The 22,126-nt window shown below is 31.9% G+C and overlaps 1 protein-coding gene across 1 annotated transcript in view; it reads right to left on the reverse strand.

The window, feature by feature from the left end:
* The window catches only part of LOC143915593 (uncharacterized), a 39,336-nt gene extending 21,813 nt beyond the window's left edge, over positions 1 to 17,523 (reverse strand). Inside the window, exons 1-2 of the mRNA XM_077436301.1 lie at positions 17,323 to 17,523; positions 12,827 to 13,168 (exon numbers count right to left, since the gene is read on the reverse strand). Of these exons, the coding sequence (XP_077292427.1) occupies positions 12,827 to 13,071 (245 nt within the window). The 5' untranslated portion in view covers positions 13,072 to 13,168; positions 17,323 to 17,523. The remainder of the gene's footprint in view (positions 1 to 12,826; positions 13,169 to 17,322) is intronic.
* Between the last annotated feature and the right edge of the window lie 4,603 nt (positions 17,524 to 22,126).

Consider the following 22,126-nt stretch of genomic DNA (forward strand, 5'->3'; position numbering starts at 1 on the left):
GAATTATTATAGTGAATGATATTTCAACTGAGGATCAATTGGGTTTTCAATTGGTCCTTTCTAGTTGGAAAGATTGATGATTTTAATAAGGTGGTTTGCAGCTGTATTCTTGGACTTCAAGTGCGTTTGAAACAATAGATAGGGGGAGATTGTTAGAGAAATTATTTAAGTTAGGATTGGGTGATAGACTATTAAGTTGGTTTGAGTTTTATCTAAATAATAGAAGACAAAACGTAAAAATGAATGAAATAGTTTAAAAAAATTTAGTTGTTCCATACGGTGTGCCGCAAGGGTCTTTATTAGGACCTCTAATTGTTTATTTTATATTTTAATAAATTGGTATATAATACCTTAGTAGGTATAGTGAAAAAAAAAAGTTTCAGCTTAAAACACATCTGACACATCTGTTTTGAACGAAATTAATTTTAACGTTAATGGCCAATTCACCAGATTTAGAAATCTGTTCTATACACAAATTTGTCATAACAACACTTCATTTAATAGTACAATTGCACTTACATACATATATGCCGTCTTTACGATGGTATGGATGATTGTTCCGACCCTTTTGCTGACTCTTTCAGTACTTTTAGGGCTAAGGTGAAGAAACAAATCTGTGGTTGATTTGCTTCTTCACCTTCATTATCATGTGGTGCTCACTGTAAATGGAATATTATATTTTTATTTATGTTTATTATTATTTTTTGTCTCATTATACAACTTTGTTTCTATATTTTATTCTGTATGTGTGCCTATTTAAATAAAATAAAATAAAATTATCATTCATTGTTTATTAATTTTAATATGTTTTTGTAATTTTTCTTTTTTGTTTGCTTTATATTACCATGTGGTGCTCAATATATAATATTTAAATTTGTATTACTATATTTTTTGTCTCACTTTACTGCTTTCTTTTTTTATATTTTATTCTGTACTTTCTGAATCCAGCATGCGTTGCAATGCCAGAATAAGGCATGCAATTCCCGTTCCCGTTTCAAGTGATGGTTCAAGTGAACTAACATCTCTTCAAAGCCGTGTCGGCATAAACCAACTGGTAACATGATTACCACCGAACATATTTCCTTGACTACACAATGGCGCTTCAAACTTTTGCGTCGGTAAAATCGAATTTACGAATATTATTATTAAGAGGTTTTTCCAGTATTTTTTTCACAGTAAGCTTCCCGGACATGCATACAACAAATCCTGAAAGTTCCATAGTAATTTGTTGAGTGGTTTAGGAGTCTATACGAGACAAACAGACAAATAAACAGACATTCAATTTTATATATGTATGTGTATAGATTTATACCAGAAGGACCTAACATGAAACCCAAATGCGCCTCCGTGGCCAGAAACATTGTACATTTGTATATTATACAGCGTTAATACATATCAATTAACATCCATACAGACATCGCTGGTCAAATTTCTAAATATCAACTAACATCCACAGAGACATTTATGGTTAAATTTGTAAATTTGCAGCATTTTATATAATTCAGCGAAATCCTAGATTGCTGAAAACTAGAGATTTGCGAGTAAATGGGTTAGGTTGTCAATTTTTTGGAACCGTTTCAATGAAAATCAGACAAATAGACTACGGTTTTGCGGAAAATGGGAACAGATTAATGAGAAAAACGGGAATGAGTGCATTGATGTATAATACACTAGATGGGCCCTGACGTGTGATTTTGGTCGGAGATCTTGTCTTCACTAACTGAGGTGGCGGGGGGGTTTAACTAGCGGGGAAGTTGAAAAAAAAAAAGGTTTTTTTTCAGCGGTACCTACCTACCTACTGAGAAAAACTGTGCATGCGCCATGTATTTTGCATGCGCCAAAAGGGAGACCAGTATAAAGCGTGAGTTCTGAGTTCCTGAAGTTCCGTCTAATCTTAAACTTAGGGTACCTGAGAAACTGAGAGAATCTCGCTCCAGAACTCTATTCCTGCCTATTCGGGCCAGAACTAATGTGCTTGATGACTCACCCCTTTCAAGAGCCATTCGATTATTTAACCTGCTTTCTGGGGGCCTTGATGTTTTTACTGCATCATACAGTTCCGTCAGGCAGCATATTTTAAATGACTTCTAGCTACATACATATTTACACATGTTGCTTTCATTTTGTAATTTTATTATTTAACATAATGTGTATGTATGTTGGTTTTATCTTTATTTATATATGTATGCTATTTTTTATTTTTATATATATGAGTAATTTATCTTTATTTATGTGTTTATGTGTATATATGCATGTATAATGTTTGTATGTATTGTATGTGTATGTATATATATATATATATATATATATATATATATATATATATATATATATATATATATATATATATATGTGTGTAGGTGTGTATGTATGTATATGTATATGTGTATTTTTATATTTATGGATGTATGTATGTATGTGTATTTGTGTATACGTGTAAGTATTTGTGTATATATGGATGGTGTACATATATGTTTATATTATTGTCTTTGGCCAGGAAGGCGCATTGGGTTTACCTGTTAGACCTTCTTGGTGTAAATTAAATAAAAAATAAAAAAATAAAAATGTGTATGAGTGTCAATGCAACGCAATAATTTCAAATGTGTTCGCTGCCTGCGTTTTTCCGACAAATGGGAATGGGAATGGGAACGGGAACTGGAACGGGAATTGCATGCGTTATTGTGGAATTGCAACGCACGCCGGGTTCAGCTAGTTCTATGTATATAAATTCAATAAAAAAAGTCAAAGTTTTTTCCAAAAATACCTAAAACAAAAGCAAAATGAAAACATCAACCCCCTGTCACACACCACTTGAATAATAACGGCTGCATTCAGTACCTAAACATCAAGGCGATTAATTCCAAACTTTGGAATGCTAAACCGGAAGTCGATCGTGTTACATAAATTCGTAACATTACAAACATATGTCCAGCAGCCAACATTTACCGAAACGTTCATACGTGAAACGGTACACGGCAAAACGGCAGTGTGCGTAAACACGAGTATTACGTAGTCAAAGTTAACCGTTACGGGATACGTACAAGTTATATTATACCAGAGATCAAAAGCACAACAAACGTTAAAGGTGATTGTATGCATGTGCTTAATATCACACCATTCATTACCGGCACAATGAGATACGGTTATTATGATATATTTTTACAGATCGTACTTCGTTTAACCTTTTAACACTAACCGGTGGATGGACCGGTGGGTAACGTTTCATTGGAATTTGTCACACGGTTGCAATTAACTTATTATTCCGAAAAATAAACATGCTAACGGTAATGATAAAGAGGCTTGATTTGTACCAAATTATTATCAATATCGCAGCTCGGGATTCGAAGAAAATTTAATGCGAATTTAAGTAGAATTAATGTCATACATCATAATTAGTGTTGTCAGGCGTCCCGATTAATCGGGATTGTCACCAGTTTTAAGTCTCGTGTCCCGGTGTCCCGAAGAAACCTCTCGGGACGCCTAAATGTCCCGGTTTACTACTCTTTAAATTCCTACATAAGTTTCTAACTCTGAATTAACATAAACTATAAACAAAAAGTCGATGTCTGAACCAGACAGTCTGGTAAACGCTGCAGGAATATTCAACAATGAACTATTTGTCTCTGTCTTATATTAGGGGTACCGGAAAGAAATCCATTTTTACTGTATCTATGTTTTTAATAACCACAAAAAATTATTGAATTATAGAACTATCACAGAAACTTATAAATTACCACAGAACTATCACAGAGAATATAGGAACATTTTAAAGGATCGGAAAAACAAACAATGGTTTTTGTCCTGCACGCACGAAAAAGAAGAGTGATGGAAAACGTGGTTTTTTTTCATTTTTCAGGGAAAAACGCTATCCTTTTTATACCTCAAACCATAATATGGTTTTTTTTATAGTTTTTTATAAACCAAACCTCGCTCCTTCTTACTATTACCTATTTAGTTCCATGGAGGCCACATAAAGAAGAAAAAAATTCAACAGCGTGAGTGATGTGGTAAACCAACTATTAACAATATTATTAATTCAAAACTGGCAAGATTTTTCAAGAAAAGGATTGAAATATCGACGAAAAGATGGTATAGAGTCATGAAAATTAGAGGAGATTATATTTTGGAGTAAAATGTGCAAAAAAAAATGAAAAACTGAATATTTAAGTTGATCTGCAAAAAAAATGGATTTCTTTCCGGTACCCCTATATGTACTTTCTAGAGAACTATGTGTAGAAGGGGGAAAAAATGTGTATCAATTTATCTTGAATCGATAATTTTCTCACACTCTTCTTTCTTCTGTGATTTTGTTAATATTGAAGTTAAAAATCTACTCTGACATTCAAAAACTAGGTGGCTATCACTATTACCTGCAATAGAACGCACTCTAAAGCTATTTGAAGGTTTTTTAGCTGAAGAAAAAGCACCAAAAACCTTATTAGATTTTTTCCCCAATCCTCTCAGTGAAGGCTATCTTTGGTTTCTTCATTGGAATTGTAACACTTTTCATTTACATATATTAAAAATAAAAGGGAAAAAAATCGATTATAGATATTCAAGTCAAGTTTCCTTTTGATAGATATGGTTGATGGATATTAAATTTATATAGAAGTAAGTTTGTGATACCTTTAAAGGCGATATACATTTGAAATTGTAAAAACAATGATATATTTGATAATATTCTTTAAATATTCGTTGCTGTTTCACGCTTCATTCTGACAGTTCTCTACTTGGACTGATACATCTTTGTATTGAACGATTTCGATTTTCTAGCTTGATTTTGAACTGAGATCATCTATTTGGAACTGCGATATTTTACAAACCTTCTATCATACTAGATTATATACATCATTTTTTCACTATATCTTATAAAATTTGCATTATTTTTTTATCTCAATGGTCATTCCAGACAATGATATTGTAGGATAGAGATTAGGTACCTAATTGGTGCTATATACATAGTGGGGATACAAGCTACATAAATACATAGTAGGGATTCCAAATATTCGAATATCGAATACTAGCTTTAAATTCTTTATTTGTAGTTTTAAGAAATTCAAGATATTATTAAAATTTTAAGAGAATCACTATCCGGAACATCAAATATAACTAAATGTGCTGTAGATTGAAAATAAGTTCGTATAAAAAGTATTCGAATATTCGGATTTAGGATCCCTAATACATACATATAACAGCCAATAAGGTCTCGCGATCCATTGACCAATGATCTCTCTGTGTGGAGAGTATTCTATGGGTATAAATACCAGGCGATTTTGGTCCGTATTCGTCATTCGGAGATGGAAGGCCGACGGATCAAGAACAATAAACTACCTCTACCACTACAACTACGTCTTTCAACCCACTCTCGGAAACCCCTCTACATTTCCACGCTACATTATTTTTTCAATACTATTTTTATCATTTACTGGGGGGACAGATATAAACTGTTGTAGTATTTTATGAAATGGTAAAATTATACATTTTTCCGTTACCATAAATATAATATAACGGCATAAGACAACACTCATACGACTTGTATTTGCAAATAAATATGTTTATATTTATGTTTTGAAGCCTGAGGTGATAATTAATCCTGTCGTCTTACAAATATATACACATACAGAGCTGGAGATAAACGAACACAATGAACGAGCTCCGGTTTCTATCGGTTCCGGTTTTGATTCTCTCGGTTCGAGCGAAACAAAAAGTGCATAATTACCGTGTGTGGCATAATTGGTCGATGTTTTACCGACGCTGAAACGTTAAAAGAGAGAAACAAACAAAAAAAAAAAAACACCATGCAAAGATCGATAAGAGGTAAACAAGTATGCTTGTATTTAAGCTTAGATTCAACGGCCGTGCAAAAGAGTTTCGAATATTCAATTTCGGACAATGATTCGGCGGATGCATTGATAAGAATGGTTTAATTGGGAATAAAGTTAGATCGCTTAAAAGTGGGAGGAAATACGCGAAATTGCTTCGACAAGCAAGTGGGTATGTCAAATATTCAATGAGATGAAGAACGTCTGCAATTGATTGGATTTTAATTAATTTGTTACGCAGATTGGATATTTTGTTTGATTAAAAAACAACCAACCAACTTGCAATGCTTCGTTTGGCTTATGATAGTGATGAGTTTCAATATGCCTATATACTTTGATAAATTACATCTAAAAGTGTTTATAGGTGAAGTAATGCTGCTCTGTTTCTGTGAAGAAATAATGGAATACATTATTAGTGATGATTTGTGATTTTTCCCCATTGAATATGAAATCGATAATAAAAAAATGCTGATTTCAAATACAGACAGCTTTAAATTGTGTATTTTTTTTAAATTTAGACGCCAAGTAGCTTTTGGTATACATTTACAGATATCTTTGACGATAGTATTGGAATTCAATATTTTAATTCAAATTAAATCTAATACATACATATATACATATGTACATACATATAGGTATATTAATAGAAAATTGTAAATAGGTTTTTGAGCTCTTTTTCCTATTATGTCGTACATTAACATTAGAATAATATAGTACTAAGATTACTAACAAAATTAAATTAAAATTGTAAAATAGAAAATGATCAGTAGATCAGTAGCTATTAAAATAGATATAAGATGTATTGTGAACATAATTTCGTAACAATAAAAAGCATTTAAAAATCAAAAAATACTAATAGAAAAATTTTGTCCCATTTTTGAAGTCTGATTGCTTTTTACACTTGCCTTACTGTGCTAAAAAAATACGCTAGTCACTGTACTGGACGCCAGGCGTCCATTTAAAAATGGGTGTTAACTGGACGTTTTAAGTAAAAATAATGCACAATTTGCGAAATTAAATATTGTAATTAGCTACGAAAATCATTTTATCGGGTATTAAACGTCAAATAATATAGAATAAGAGTAAACAAATAAAAGAAAATCATTCCAAGGCGGATATCATTCTCACAATGACCCTTGAGCGCGGCGCGTAGAAGGGGCTTCCCGCGAATATAATTATTTCTGTTGATATTGATTATTTTTTTATGCCGTGATTAGATCATTGGAATCATAGAGGTTTTGATGAGGAATACATAAAATATCAAGACTCTGCATTCAATATATATGGAGAAATAAATGTCCTGGTCATCGCTATCCATCACAGGACGCCAAGCGTTAAGTTAAAAATGTGTGTTTTAAGTTAAAATAATGAAAATCTGCAATAGTTATTATTGTAATTAGCTACGAAAATCATTTTATCGTGTATTTAACGTCAAATAATCTAAAAATAACTACAAAAAATGAAAAAAAAATCATTCCAAGATATGTACATATCATTCTAACATTGACCGTTGAGCGCGGCACGTACTGAATCATTTTTTTTATTTCGTAATGAATTAATTGGAATCATAAAGATTTTGATGAGAAATACATAAAATATGAAGGCATTTAGTATATTTGGAGAAATAAAATTAAATATCAATCCTGGTCACTCTCAATCCATCACAGTGTAGCAAATGTTAACACAACTTCTGGAGATTATTTTTTCAAAGCTAACATCGGATTTTTTTGTATAGATATTTCATCTTTCAATTGATGTCCTTTGCAGGATTTAAGTTGCTTAAAATAACATTTTAATTGAAAATTAAAACTTAATCTACTATATATGTATGCATGTATATAGAAAGGATTTCTATGAATTTATATATTTTATTCTATTCTAAATTTAATATGATTTTTAGCAAAAATTGGCGAATCAATCTTTATTTTGGGTATTGAAATGTACAGTCGGGTTTTGTCCAATCTATCATATATCTGATTGATGTGAAATTTGTTTAAATTTATACTCATCTTCTAGTATTGAATTCTAGCTAAAATTGTACGTATTTAGCAAATGATATTATAATACGTGTATATTTTATTATTTAATCCAAAAGGTTGCAAGAGATTATTTCCTACATATTTACAAAGGATTAAATGAAGCTTTAAACAATGTACATACATATGTATATAACAAGATGAATTTTCAATAAATTATGTTTAAATCGGACATAAAAGCATTTACCTTGAAATTACATTTAATTAAATCCCAACTAATTACAATATGAATACAAATTCTTTGATTCTTTCAAACGAAATGTAGTTCTGAATGACATAAGCACTTCCATTCAACGTTACGCAGAACTATGTAGGTATACCAAATTTGAACGAGACACTAATTAATCACATCATTGTACAGGCTGAAGGATTCATTTCAATGTCAGTTGTTAAATTAATGAAAAAATTTCCTTATAGATCAACGTTTCGGATTTGAAACATACATAAATACATGTTTTTATACTAACATATACAACCTGCACTCGTGAGAAACAGGAAAAGAAAGCATTCTAGCACACTCGTACGTATACAAAGGTTTGTTTAACGACCGTCAATAAACACCGAAGACAAATAAAAATAAAAATAAAACGAGTTTACACTCTCAGAAAGCTTTCACAGAACTTTTAATAAATCGACTTTAGAGCGGTTCCTTGCCATACGATTTTGACCGACTTTTAAACATGTAAACTTACATCGGGAAGTTGACTATAAAAGTACGTGATACTTTTTTTCTCTCGATAGTTTTGTACATGCAAAAAGAACGCCTAATCTATACCGTCGCGATCCTTAACAAAACTCACCCCCTGGAATATTTTCGGTGATATTTTATCGTTGGCTTGACAGTGATCTATAACGTTGATCTCTCTCGCAAAAATTCAAGTTATTCAGCATCTCGATTTTCGCTAATTTGTATAAATGCTTCAAATTGGTCCATAAATGTTCATAGATGAATAAATGAATTAATAATTAGTAATCTGTATAGTACACTTGTCGCGTTGGAGCAAAAGGTTAGACGAGTGTCCATGATTGATTGAATAAAATAAAATATTTGAAGACATGTCGGAGAAACTTATCGAAATAATAATATCGTACGAATTAACAACGACATGAAGACACACCTATCACATATTCACGTCCTGTGCCGCACTTTTGAGTGTATTCGTTCCAAAATGCTTTTTATTAATTTTATTTATTTATTTATTTACAAATTTGCCATAGTGACTTTACAGATCAACTCGAAGTCGTCACTATGGCTACATTTATGTGGTTAGCATATATGGTTTCGAACATAGTGGTCACGAGCTTGATTCCCACTGATTGCTGTTAGTCAGAACTTGGTTTGTGACTCCAGGTCGATCATTTCTTACCAGAGTTTGCCAATTTATCCAACAAATTGGTAACCTTTTGCCAGCAGCACAGCCAGGGATAGAGACTGTGACCACACAATTGATTTTTATTGAAACTTATACACTCACCATTGATAACCACTAACCATTTGCTGCTGGCTGTTGCTGGTAAATGACAAAATTGGAAGCAAAAGGAGTTTAAAGAACTCTATTCTAGAACGGCTATTTATAAAGAATGAATTTACCTCTACACATACATACATATGTGTATACGTATACTATTCATACAAAATATGAAAGATATTTAAAATAAGTAATTGTTTTCATAAACTTGTAAGCATATATGTATGATTTCAAACATAGTGGTCACAGAATCGAGTACCACCGGTTGCTGCTGGCCAGATCTTGGTTTGTGACTCCAGATCGATCATTTCCTATCATAATTTGCCAATTTATCTGATTTTCAACACATTGGCAAACTTTTCTCACAAACCATATCTCGCATCTATCATCGTGAAATTTAACGATTTATATTTAACCTTCTAGCGGGCGCTCTGTCGTAAAATTTACGACAAATGCGCTTTATCGCATCTCCTACTTTTACCACTTAGTGATAAGCATCGAGCTTCAAGCTATTCGAAGGTCAGTGTTTCCCGAAACTGCAGGCGAATCGGTTGTGCTTAGATGTTTCTGTTAGTCATCGATATTTGGGAATTTCCGTTGAGCGTTCCGTTGAGTCCTTTACATGCAAGAAGCATTCTGCAGTTGAGGTGGTTTGTAATAATTGTAAGGATGAAAATATTAATTCTGACTAATAGGTAATATTGATTCTGATTAATAATTCTGACTAATGATCGAATAGGTCGATATAATATTTTGTTTTGAAATGTCAGCATATTCAAAGTGTTTTTTGGTGTTTTGTTTAGAAAGTAAAATATATATTTTTTAAAGTATTGTCATTTATTATTTTTCATAAACTTACAACATTTCCTTAACACTTACATAAAGAAATCACCATTTACAGAAATAAAACACCATTTATATGGAGAAAACTTGATGACGTAAAATTTACGACAAGCGCGCGCTCAAAGGAAATAACTCCGCGCGCCCGCTGGAAGGTTAAAAAAAATGCTCCGAAAATATAAGTTTATCAAAAATGTATCGATATACATACATATAGATATATGTCTCTATGATGCTTTGTTAAAATAATCCTAAAAAATGTAAATCGATGTTTGTAATTGGCCAGGAAGCCAAGGGGCTTACCTGTTAGCCCTTCCTGGTATATTTATATTTAAGCAAAAATAATTTATTTTTTAAAAAATGACTGTTTCCACAAAGCGTTACTCTTTGCTCAATTCGACATAAATATCACAACAATTCGAGAAATAGTCTCAGATTTATGCCAAATATAAAAACGATGTAATATTTGGTCAAAAGAGAAACGCCTACTATTTATTCATACAAATTTAATGAAATTCCAGAGGTCAAGCTCATACACAATAAACACCCAAGTGACATGAATTCCAGATGCAGGGTCCCAAAACAAGTTTGCGACTTGTGAATAAGGCACCTCTTGCGAACGTAACGGAATCTTTGAATTTCGATTTCTATACTAATTAAAAACACACACACACACACACCCACATGCGTAAATAATCTGACACGTGAAAAATGCCAATTAATCGCACCGTGTGTTTTTGCTTTGGTTGGACTGCCGACGTCACTTTTTGAACGGTTCGTTAATTATTTTGCAATTACGTCAATGGTATACGTACTGAGCCATTTACTGAATCATACGCACATCGTATGTATTATATTTAATATGGGGAAATGTACGAATTAAGGTCGAGGATGATCCGGTGGCCTTCGCATAATATCCGCCATTTTATTTCTTATATACACGTATATATTAATGTTATAATATTCAATGTTAATCCTTTCGATAGAAACGAGTGTGAGAAATCCCGATGTTCCATTTAATTTAAATATCAAGTGATTTTTGGTAAAAAAAATGTCAACGTTATAAAACATATGTATATTATGTGAATAGTTCTTTAAATTTATGTACATACATATGTATATGTAAAGGGATTGATATAAGAAATTGACTACATAAAATCTTACATGGGTATAATATATCTATATGTAGAAGAAAATTTAACTAAATATTGTAATTTGTGACGTACAAATTTTAATTTAACTCAACATATGATACAAATTAATACAATAAAGATAAAATCCTGATTAAAGATTTGGATGTTAGAAAAGATCATATAAAAATATTTTAATGAAAGTGCACTTTTTAATATTATTTTCGATTATATATACAGTTTTTATATGTAAATAAAAATACAGCTCTTACAAATATTATACATACATTGACATAAGGAACAGACCGTGAAATAATATGAGTATTATATAGAAAAAAAATTGTAAATATTTAAAAGTTAAGTCAAATATTAGACGTTGAACGAATTTTGTGTGCAAATTAAAAATATCCGGTGTAAAAAATTAGCACAATATGATAAAAATATGCATGTATAATTTAGATGATGATTTAAATATGAAAAAATACCAAATATGTATATAATACAATTAATGGTGAAAATAATTTAGTAATAACGCATTGTCTTTTCACCGTTTTCTAATTCAATTATGAATGTTCCTACAATGCATTTATGTTTAATAGGGAATATCGAGTTTTGGAATTTGGAATTAATGTAGATTAAAAAAGACATTCTGCTCATGAAAAATTTGTTAAAAAATATAGAAATTCTAAAACAAAATTGCACTACCGTTAGTTCTTTTAAGGTTCGGAAAAATCGTAAATTTTACCGATTTTCGAAGGTTTTTTTTCAATTCAAGCATTGCTTTATTAGCTTATTTTTTCTTCTTCACCTCCTCATCTAAGTGGAATAATTTAACATTAAAAAAACCTCGCATGGGATGTTTCTTTTTATTGCCAAGGTATTAAAAAAAAACTGAAACTTTGCCAGTATCGGCAAGTTTCCCTGTTATTTTTTACTTTATCTATGTTCTTAGTAACAATAGATGAAGTTTTGTAATCATGCGAAAATTCTAACTCAAGATTTTGACTGATTCGAACTCAGAATCGATTACTGATCACGTTTTACTTATACATCGTTTTAAAAAGACTCATATAGTAACAATTTGACCCAAGCAATTGAAATTTTCTTCTTATTATAAATTACAATGCATAAACGCATACGATTCTATAGATTGCGTAGGAATGTCATAGAATGTCAATATACTACCAGTAACACAAATGTGTATATAATACATAGAATCCGAACATGTTCTGTACGAATAGCTGTTTTTTTTAATACATTGTGCATATATACTACATAGATATACTATTTTATATCAAGTTTTCATTCAACAAAAGTACACAACAATTGATCCAAGTCACGATTCTCGTTACTCAATCATTATTCTCTTTAAACAATTAGATCTCAATACAGTTAGAAGTACGGGAAAGTATGTAAGTACACATACATACATACGTGTATCTATGCACGATTCGAAGATGCCTCAACCAATAAACTAAGTAGTGGGTACATCCTACGCATATTGGAACAAAATGAGGAGAAACATTTACCTGTTGAACAACGTTTCGAGAAGATGAGCAGAATGAGGTAGAGATTCTGCCAACAGATCTATAGGCAGCTCGGAAGCAACTCCTTGTAACACAGATGGTCCAAGTCTTTGAAGCAGAGCTGCTGCCTCTCTGAATTGCCTCCCTTCTGATAAAATGAGCACTCGTCTAAGTGCCAAACGTGGTGAAGTGTAAGTGTTCCTTTCGCGTTCCCTCTCTCGTCTGATCCTTTCCCTGCTTTCGTTCATTTTTATTTATTTACTCTTTGGATTGCCTTCGACTTCTATATCCAACTTGAACACATTCAGAACGCTTCACATATTCACCTGACGTGTTTGCCGTACTCTGAAAATCAAAGAAAAAAATCAAAAGATGAATAAAATATGATGCATTGTACGCACAGATTTGCATTAGAATGCATGCATGTGCATACATTTACCATAAGAGATTATGCGAAAACTGCACTGTGGTGAAATTACATAATGGGCAATTAGTCTGACAATTGTCGCCTCTACAAAAAGACTGGAGAAAATGGCATAATCGTTTCGTAAGATTACATAATGAAAGTTGTACAATGTCAAGTTTATTCCGCTTGAATAAATTATGCGAGTGTTGTGAACGTTTGTATGCAACGTAGTATTATTGACTCGCCAAATGAGAAAATGTGGACAATTAGCATAATCTCGATAATTTGTGATAAGATCGAGATGTAAAAAATGAAATGTTACGCTTTGTATTGCTAGATAAATATGTTAACAATTTTTAATAATGTAATATTATAAGAAAATATTTACATTTTATAATCGCCTGTTTATCTGCTGCGCCATGTATTATGCAAATTTGATAGTTTGCGTAATAATACGCACCGATTGGAACAAAAAAATTGATTATTATAATGTGGCAAGTATATTTAAAATATATAAAAAAATAAAATAAAATGATTTTAATTTCAATTAATTAACGGTTGTATTTGAATCAAAATAACAATGAAAATAATTATATTTAGACTTAAATGTAATTTATTGGTAAATATAATATTTGAATTATTTTTGATATAAAATAAAAAATTCGTTTTTTGCGTTTATAAAAATGTTAATAAAAAATGTTAATTATATATAAATAAAAACATTATTAAGACTTTATAATCGCCCGTATCTCTGCTGCATCCCGTATGTGCTCGTACATATGTACACAGGTATTACGCAAACGCTTTACACCGTAATTATATTATGTAAATGTAACAAGTAGAGTGTAAAATATTAAATAATACCAAAATGATGCCTGTAACACGAAAGTTTATTACTCTAATTACAATTCAGTGCAATGAAGATGCACTTTACATAATTCTAATTAAGTCATAGAGGAATTCCAATATAAAATAATACGGCTTGCGGAAAATCGAATGCGCACGTTCAGAAATACATTGCAATTATATTAATTACACAGTAAAAGGCGAAAATGCAACTGATTCGAAATTTTATAACGTCCGGTCAATTAGAGCTTTTCTTCCGGGAAATTTAAAATTCTATACTGCAAAAGCTCTTAAAGGCAATAGTAATTTGCAAGGATGAATCGAACATAAAGCGTTGGCACACTTTATGACCAGATATGTATATAGAAGTAGCCGGATCGGAAATTCCTTAGCGATCGTTCTAGCGAATATATAATATGTATGTATTATATATAACTTAGTATGTACCCGTATATTATACACATATATACATAGCGTCAGAAGAGCCGTTATGTGTTTAATTCGCGAAATTGCACACTCACCGAAAACGTCATATAGCTCGAGGGCGCAGTATATCAAATCACACTAGATTTCCTATCAACGATCGGATCAATGTTTACAGTAACGTTGGAATTTAATGAAATATTATACATATCCTGTGAAAAATTGAGGCTTCGACTGGAAAATTTATACCCAATTGAACGTTCAAGGAAAAATGTTGAAAGTTATTGAATTTTTGAAAACAAAATCTAGCTAAAAAAAAGCGGTGGAATTTCTATAATCCTTAGTTTTAATAGTCCATATTATGATAATGAACAGTTTTACAAACGTCATTTCGATTGAAGTACATATAATTTAGACTTTTATTAGCCAAAAGCCGGTAAAGCTGCTCAACGATTCCGGATGTATTTTGATTATATCGACCAATTCAAAGTAGCTTAAAATTAAAATACATCTTTTAAAAAATATTGGTCGATTCATAAAATAGCAAAAATAACGATCATCGTACATTTTATTATATGGAATTAGAGGTAATTTCTCTTAAGAGTCAATATGAACGAATTTCGAAGTAAAACCGATTAACTTTCCAAACCATGATTATGCTGTAATTTTCATTCTATTGAGTTTACTTTGATATATGATTCGCGTAAATGATATATGAAATCAGAATCGATGCGAAGTGAAAATTTTACAAACTTGAAAATTTTCCACTGAAAACCATAATGTAATTGAAATTTACCATATTTATTTGATATTTTCGATATCTGAAATAATTTAAAAAAAGTCAAAACTAAATTTAAATAAATTATGTCAATGTTTTCAATAGTTGTATAATAGTTAGATTTTAAAACGATACCAAATATTCAACCAATTGTAATCAAAACACAAAAATACGACGTATGTACATGTCGTGTTTTTTTTTGTATTTTCATTTATATTTTTTAACTCTTTTTTTGAAAATTTATGATTACATTTCATTATAACCAACTATTATTCAATATTTATTGCTTATGCATTTTTTCGTTTCGATTGAAGCTTTACTTTTAATGTGAATTTATATCACAAAAGTCATACAAATCAATATCTATGCTTTCTATTGAATTAGTAGGTTTCATATTTTCAATTATATATCAATTTTAATTAAACATCAATTTCAATTATGTACATATCAGTGTATTTTCAGATAAAAAGACGACTTTCTAAGGTTCAGTAGCCCCTGTCTTAACTCAAAGCAATTGTGAAAGACGTCTCTGGACTTGACCGAATATTCGATGGTCAGTGTCGAACATACCAGTTGAACAACATTTTTATTGGGCCCTCTGGTCAGGGACCTCTCTCTCTTTCTCTCCGCTATAACGAATTCCTCGTTATAACTGGACTTTGTGACTCCTTGACGACCGCGTTGAAAACCGAGGAAAAAATTGGACATTTTTGGACGAACGCTTCACTGCCCACAGACCTCCAAAATAATCACGGCATTTTGGGAAATAATAACACACCGAAACATAGATAATGATCTTAATGTAAAAAAAAAATCGATTTAGCTTCAAACAGTGTCAATAACAGCGACTACATGTTGCAATTATTTTTTTCTTATAAATATACGTAATATATCCCGTACGCTGAGATAGCGCGCCTTATTCGTATAATATAAACATAATTAATTCTGTTTAATTGATTAATTAGTTTTGCAAGATTTTCGATGATAAGTTCGTCTTTATTATTTATAAACAATAAGAGGCTTCCTACGCGCGCAAATATTCATATAATTATTAATATACATACATACAACCAAGCGAATTAATTACAATACATACCTATCATCCTACACATGGTTATTTTGTATATTCATAATAAGAACGGATGTTGTCTTTTATGGTGTTTTGCATTTCCTTGGCACATAATAATTTAACGCCAGTGTTGAAACACTAGAATATTGCATTGTAACGACTTGTAGGATTCTTATAAACAACTTAAAACGAACCTTTTGGACGAGATGAGACTAAAGAAAAAAATTGCAATGTACAAACTAGTTGTAAGTAGAGTAAGAAAGAATAAGACGGCTGGGGGTGTTTTTCACAGGGGTGTGCTCATGTATAATGCCCTCCCTGAGTGCGTCAGGTCTGCTAAAAACATGGATGCATTCCTGCGAGGTGCGAAGAGACACCTCTGTGAGGGACAGTACATATAAGTTAATTATAAATTTTAGAGTTAAGTATAATAATTAAGATGTATTTTTTTTTAAATTAGCTTGATAGCTAAAATATATATAAATAAATATAAATAAATAAATTTAACGTCATTTTTTAAAATGTAGAACACGTCGAAACGATATTATGTTTGATTTTTAATATAAAACATACATTTATTATTATTTTAAAATTACTTTTTTTTAATTTTAACGGCTAAAAAATGATTAAAAAAATCAAATGTGTAGAAGAATGAATAACAGTCGTGAATCATTTTGAGAAAAAATACATACGTTCAAACGCTAGTTTTATTTAAAATTTAATTTCTAAATATGAAAATGGATGTATATAATTATCTTTTAATATTAAAAAAAATAATAATTGCAAAAATTTGGTGTAAATTAAGGAAAATTCAATTTTTCTCAGACAACAATTTAGTGTGTGATATGTGTAAAATATAAAAAAATCGATTTTTTGATATGTAAAAAATCTAAATAAAAACATTTTCCAAACAAAAATATCGAAAATGTTCCAAAAACTAATTTAAAACATTATATACGAAATAAAAAATTACTCACACGTACACAAGTCAAATAATCCAAGAGCACTCGACGGAAAAGTATCCAAAAGCTTTTCAGGAAAATGTTTCAAAATTACACCACAACGAAAATGTATCGTATCACTTATGTACATATATACATATATCACGTCACTGATTCATAAACGACACTGCACGTGCATCGATAGTTCACAGTCTATTTGGTATCGGTGATGAAAAGCTGCGCGGAAAAGTGCATCGAGATGAATCGCGCACGCGGCGACTGCACGGCTGAAAGCTTCCGATATCGGAGGCAAGAGTCGCCGGGTCGAATCCCAAGATGATAAGACGTATATATGTATGTAAGATGGACGTGCACTTGGCACAACACCTGGATTGATAATGACAAGGTGTGCAGTGGCGTTCGAAACGCGGCCGGACGGCGGCTACTTCTCCGTCTACGGAAGAAGATTCTCACTGGTACTGGCTCCGTGGCACAGTGGGAAAAGTGCTCATTGTGGTTAAATTGAATAAGATATTCGCTTTTATTGACGTTGAACTGCGTCCATATATGAGGTAATCTCAAGATGAAAATATGAATCGTAAATAAAAACATTCCATTGTACCACGACAGGTCACCCTAAATCGACAATACATATGGCTAACTGTGTATGTATGTATGTATATATCCAAACACATTATAAAATTAAGATACAAGCCGTTATATTTGAAAGTGGTAAAGTTCAATTTTTTTCATTTCGAGAAATATTTCGCAAATCATTAAATATATTGTTTTGCGATTAACAATATTTAATTATTATTTTGAATCAAAACACCAATATTTTTTTTACACTACCGCCATCTATGTATAAAACTAGTGAATAGCCCGATGAAATATCATCGCATGGGTATAAAATTATTATATACCCGTATAAAACTAAAAAAAAAAATCCGGAACCGGAACCGTTATTTTCGTAGACTCTCATAGATAGTTTTCAATTCTTTATTTGTAATAATTTTCAATTCTTAAAGTTAACGTTAGCAAAATGTAATATTTTCCGATTATACACAAACGGTCATTGACCTCGTAACGTTGAATATTATTATTACACATAACAAATTACGTGCATATACATATGACGTGTATTTACAACACGTATTCTGGGCGAGGATATGGCGTGCGACGCGAGCTCGTGAGGACATTGCGTTTGGATCGGAGGGTCCGAGGTTCGATTCCCGGCGCCCCCGGTGAATGAAATCAATTTTTTTCTCGAATATCGTCAAAATATAAATAATTTAAATTAGAATTATAATTAAATTGAAAATAAATACATAAAAAAATGGTTCAAAACCTCGCTAAATGAAATTATTAAAATTACGTATTTTTATATGGCGAGAAGGAATATTTCAATTAATGTTTAAAAAAAAAGGCGAAATGAAAAATTGGATTTGGCGTGATGTCCGAGACCATTAGCTCAACTTAGACCCATATTCAGGCTATTTGGGGTGATCGGTTCGAGTCGCGACAAAGTCGTCTCGTCGAAAAATGAATTAATCGATTCGTTCATTATGTTCGGCGAGAGTTAGGACACACACACACACACACCCACACAGATTACCGTCTTTATATATATGATTAATGACTACCAACTGTCACCGAGATTAAAAATCTTCGGACCTGAAATGCTTATACGATATTTTATCTCTATCGTAATGGCGGAGGCTCCATTTACTTATATTGATGACCAAAATGAGCTATATGGCAAAAGTATGAAAACGATCAGATAAGACGCAAACTTTTTCCTGAATTGTAATCGTAAGTGAAACGTAAAGGAGGTATGTAAAAACTAGTGTTGTACCCATAGATGTATAATACATAGATCCGCCCTCACGGTTTATACTGGTCTCCCTTTTGGCGCATGCAAAATACATGGCGCATGCACACTTTTCTCTCAGTAGGTTAGTAGCTTCTAAGTAGTGTAGAGTTCGAAGATATAGGGAGGATTGCGGGAGAGATAATCAAAGACGATGTTGGTCCATCAATGTACGTTTATTGTACATTAAGTATACACACGTGCGCGTACGCACTTACCGGTGGCCGTCCGGCCAGCGGCTCGACTACTAACTGTCAGTTGGCGTCACACTTCTGCCAACTCCAAAACCGTGTACACTCATGTGTACCACTGTTTGTACATCACTCCTCAACATTACTCATTACATAATTCACTCACACACATAAAATCCCACAGTAGGAAAGGTCGATTGCGGAGATCTTTTCATCTTTTCGTCACTAAATGAGGGGTGCGGGGGGTTTAACTAGCGGGGGAAGTGAATAAAACGCCGACCGCTGCGTCGTAGGGAAAAAAAACTTTTTTTGCCCAACTTCCCCCCGCTAGTTAAACCCCCCGCACCCCTCAGTTAGTGGCAACAAGATCTCCAACGAAATTTGTATGTAATGCCATATCTAGGTTATTCTAGATCTATGGTTGTACCCGACGACATATCATCGCATAGGCGTTGGCATATTAAGTGATTAAATAAAAAATAAATAAAATAAATGTGCCGGTTCAATCCGCACGTGGTCCAATTTTTTTCACATAACTCTTAAATATATTTAATTTAATATCTATATTTAATTGTTTTACACGAATTGGTGTTCTGAATGTGAGAGATTCAGAAGCCCAATTCACAATTTGGGGGACGGAGTGATGATTCCGTAGTGCCCGTACATGATCTGAAGAGCAACGATATCGCTGGTGATGATTTATCGGGAATCGATAAGATGGCACCAAAAAAAAAAAAAAAAAAATTTAATTGTTCAATATGAAAAAAAAGGGAGAATCTACCTAACTACCTACACGTAAACAATATATGTATAACACCAATAGAAAAACTAATTAAATAAATTTTCAAAATATGGCGGTAAATTCTTTGCCAAGAGAAAATATTGGTAGCAAATAGTATACATACATATATAGAAGTATTTTTCTTTTGTTATTGTATTCGTATATATGTACGTTTTGACAGTGGCTTAGCTGTGACGTATGTACATACATACATACATATGTACAATGTCGAATAGAAACGACTATTATAGTAAGGCGAGCGTTATCTCAGACAGACACACAAAATAGCGATATTATATATATGTATATATGATACTCGTGGCCTGTAATACGTTTATTCCACTTTTTCGAGATTCTGGACCTATCGAATTAATTTATCTTTATTTATTTATATAAGTGATTTATCTGATTTTCATTGAAACGTTCCAACAAATAAGCAACTTTTTACATTTATCGCAATTTTCGAGTTTTCAGCATCTTGAATTTCACTGATTGGTATAAAAATGCTGCAAATTTGTCCATAAATGTCTCGCGAATTTCGAGCTCTTTCAGCATCTCGGAATTTGACGGTTTATATAAAAAAATACCCCGTAAAAAGTAAGTTTATCAAAAATTTATCCATAGATGTCTATATGATGTTTTGTTAAAATTATTCTAAAAATTGTAAATCGATGTTTGTAATTGGCCAGAAAGGGGCATTGGGTTTACTAGTTGGGCCTTTCTGGTATATTGCATTTTATTTTTACATAGATATATACCAGAAAGCCTTGACAGGATTGCGCCTTGCAGCATTTTATTATAACACAAAATCCCTGTAATTATAGAAGTTGAAGAACATGAAATAACAATTAATTAATTAATTAATTACATAATTAATCCATTGAGACATCTATGGATTAAAATTTTGTACATAATTTTTACAAATTATACACACAATAAATGCAGCCGATTTGTGACAACAGGAAAGATGATGATTTTTACCAATTTTGAGGAACCGTTTCAACAATGATCAGATAAAATTGGCAAACTCTGATAAGAAGCGATCGATTTGGAGTCACAAATACCCCCAAATCTAACCCACTGATCACTTGGTACTAAACGTACACGCTACCATTAAGCCATACTTCTGGCTATATATGTATGTAAAAATAAATTAAAAGTTTAATATCACACCATGTACTATATATATTATCACATATGTATATAATATAACTTTTTACTTACCTCTCATACAGTTCACATGGTTTTCGTGTTAGTGGTCATTTTTTATATCTCTTATCTCTTATCCGATCGTTTTCATACTTTGCCATATTGCTCATTTTGGTCATCAATATACGAAAATGTATCGTCTGCCATTACGTTGGAGATAAAATATCGTATACAATGCGTATCAAATATCCAGACTCTCGGGTACGGTGACGTCTATGACGGTGACGGCAAGCTACCATAATCTATCTTCAACCTTTTCGCCTTGATATGGCCATATCAGATTTTAATTGTTTAAACGCCTATAATTCACTCTATATTTTATAAAATTTGCTCTATAGGTTCTCGTTATCTCTAATATTTAAATATTTATAGTTTTAACTCTCATATGTATATATAAATTTCAAATTTGGCGTCTAGCTTCATGTATTGTAATACACGATATAGCCAGCAGCATAGCTCGGACGTTAAGCTTCTGCTTACCGTCAAGAAGGTGCCGGGTTCTATCCCTGAATGAAAATGAATTTTTCAGAGTATGCTGTTGGTCAGACCTGGATTTGTGACTCCAGGTTGATCGTTTCCTATCAGAGTTTGCCAATTTTCTCTGATTTCATTGTTGAAACGGTTCCCGGAAAAAAAAATTGGCTAAAAATCCTTCCTACCTACTATGTCACCACTATTTGAAAAATTTGATTGATGTACAATAAAAATGTATGTACAATTCATAGATGTCTCGTTAATTTGCGAGATTTTTCAGTGTCTCGCAATTCAACGACTTATAATAAAAATGCT

Source organism: Arctopsyche grandis, chromosome 8 (genome assembly GCF_051622035.1).
Source record: "Arctopsyche grandis isolate Sample6627 chromosome 8, ASM5162203v2, whole genome shotgun sequence".
NCBI lineage: Eukaryota > Metazoa > Arthropoda > Insecta > Trichoptera > Hydropsychidae > Arctopsyche > Arctopsyche grandis.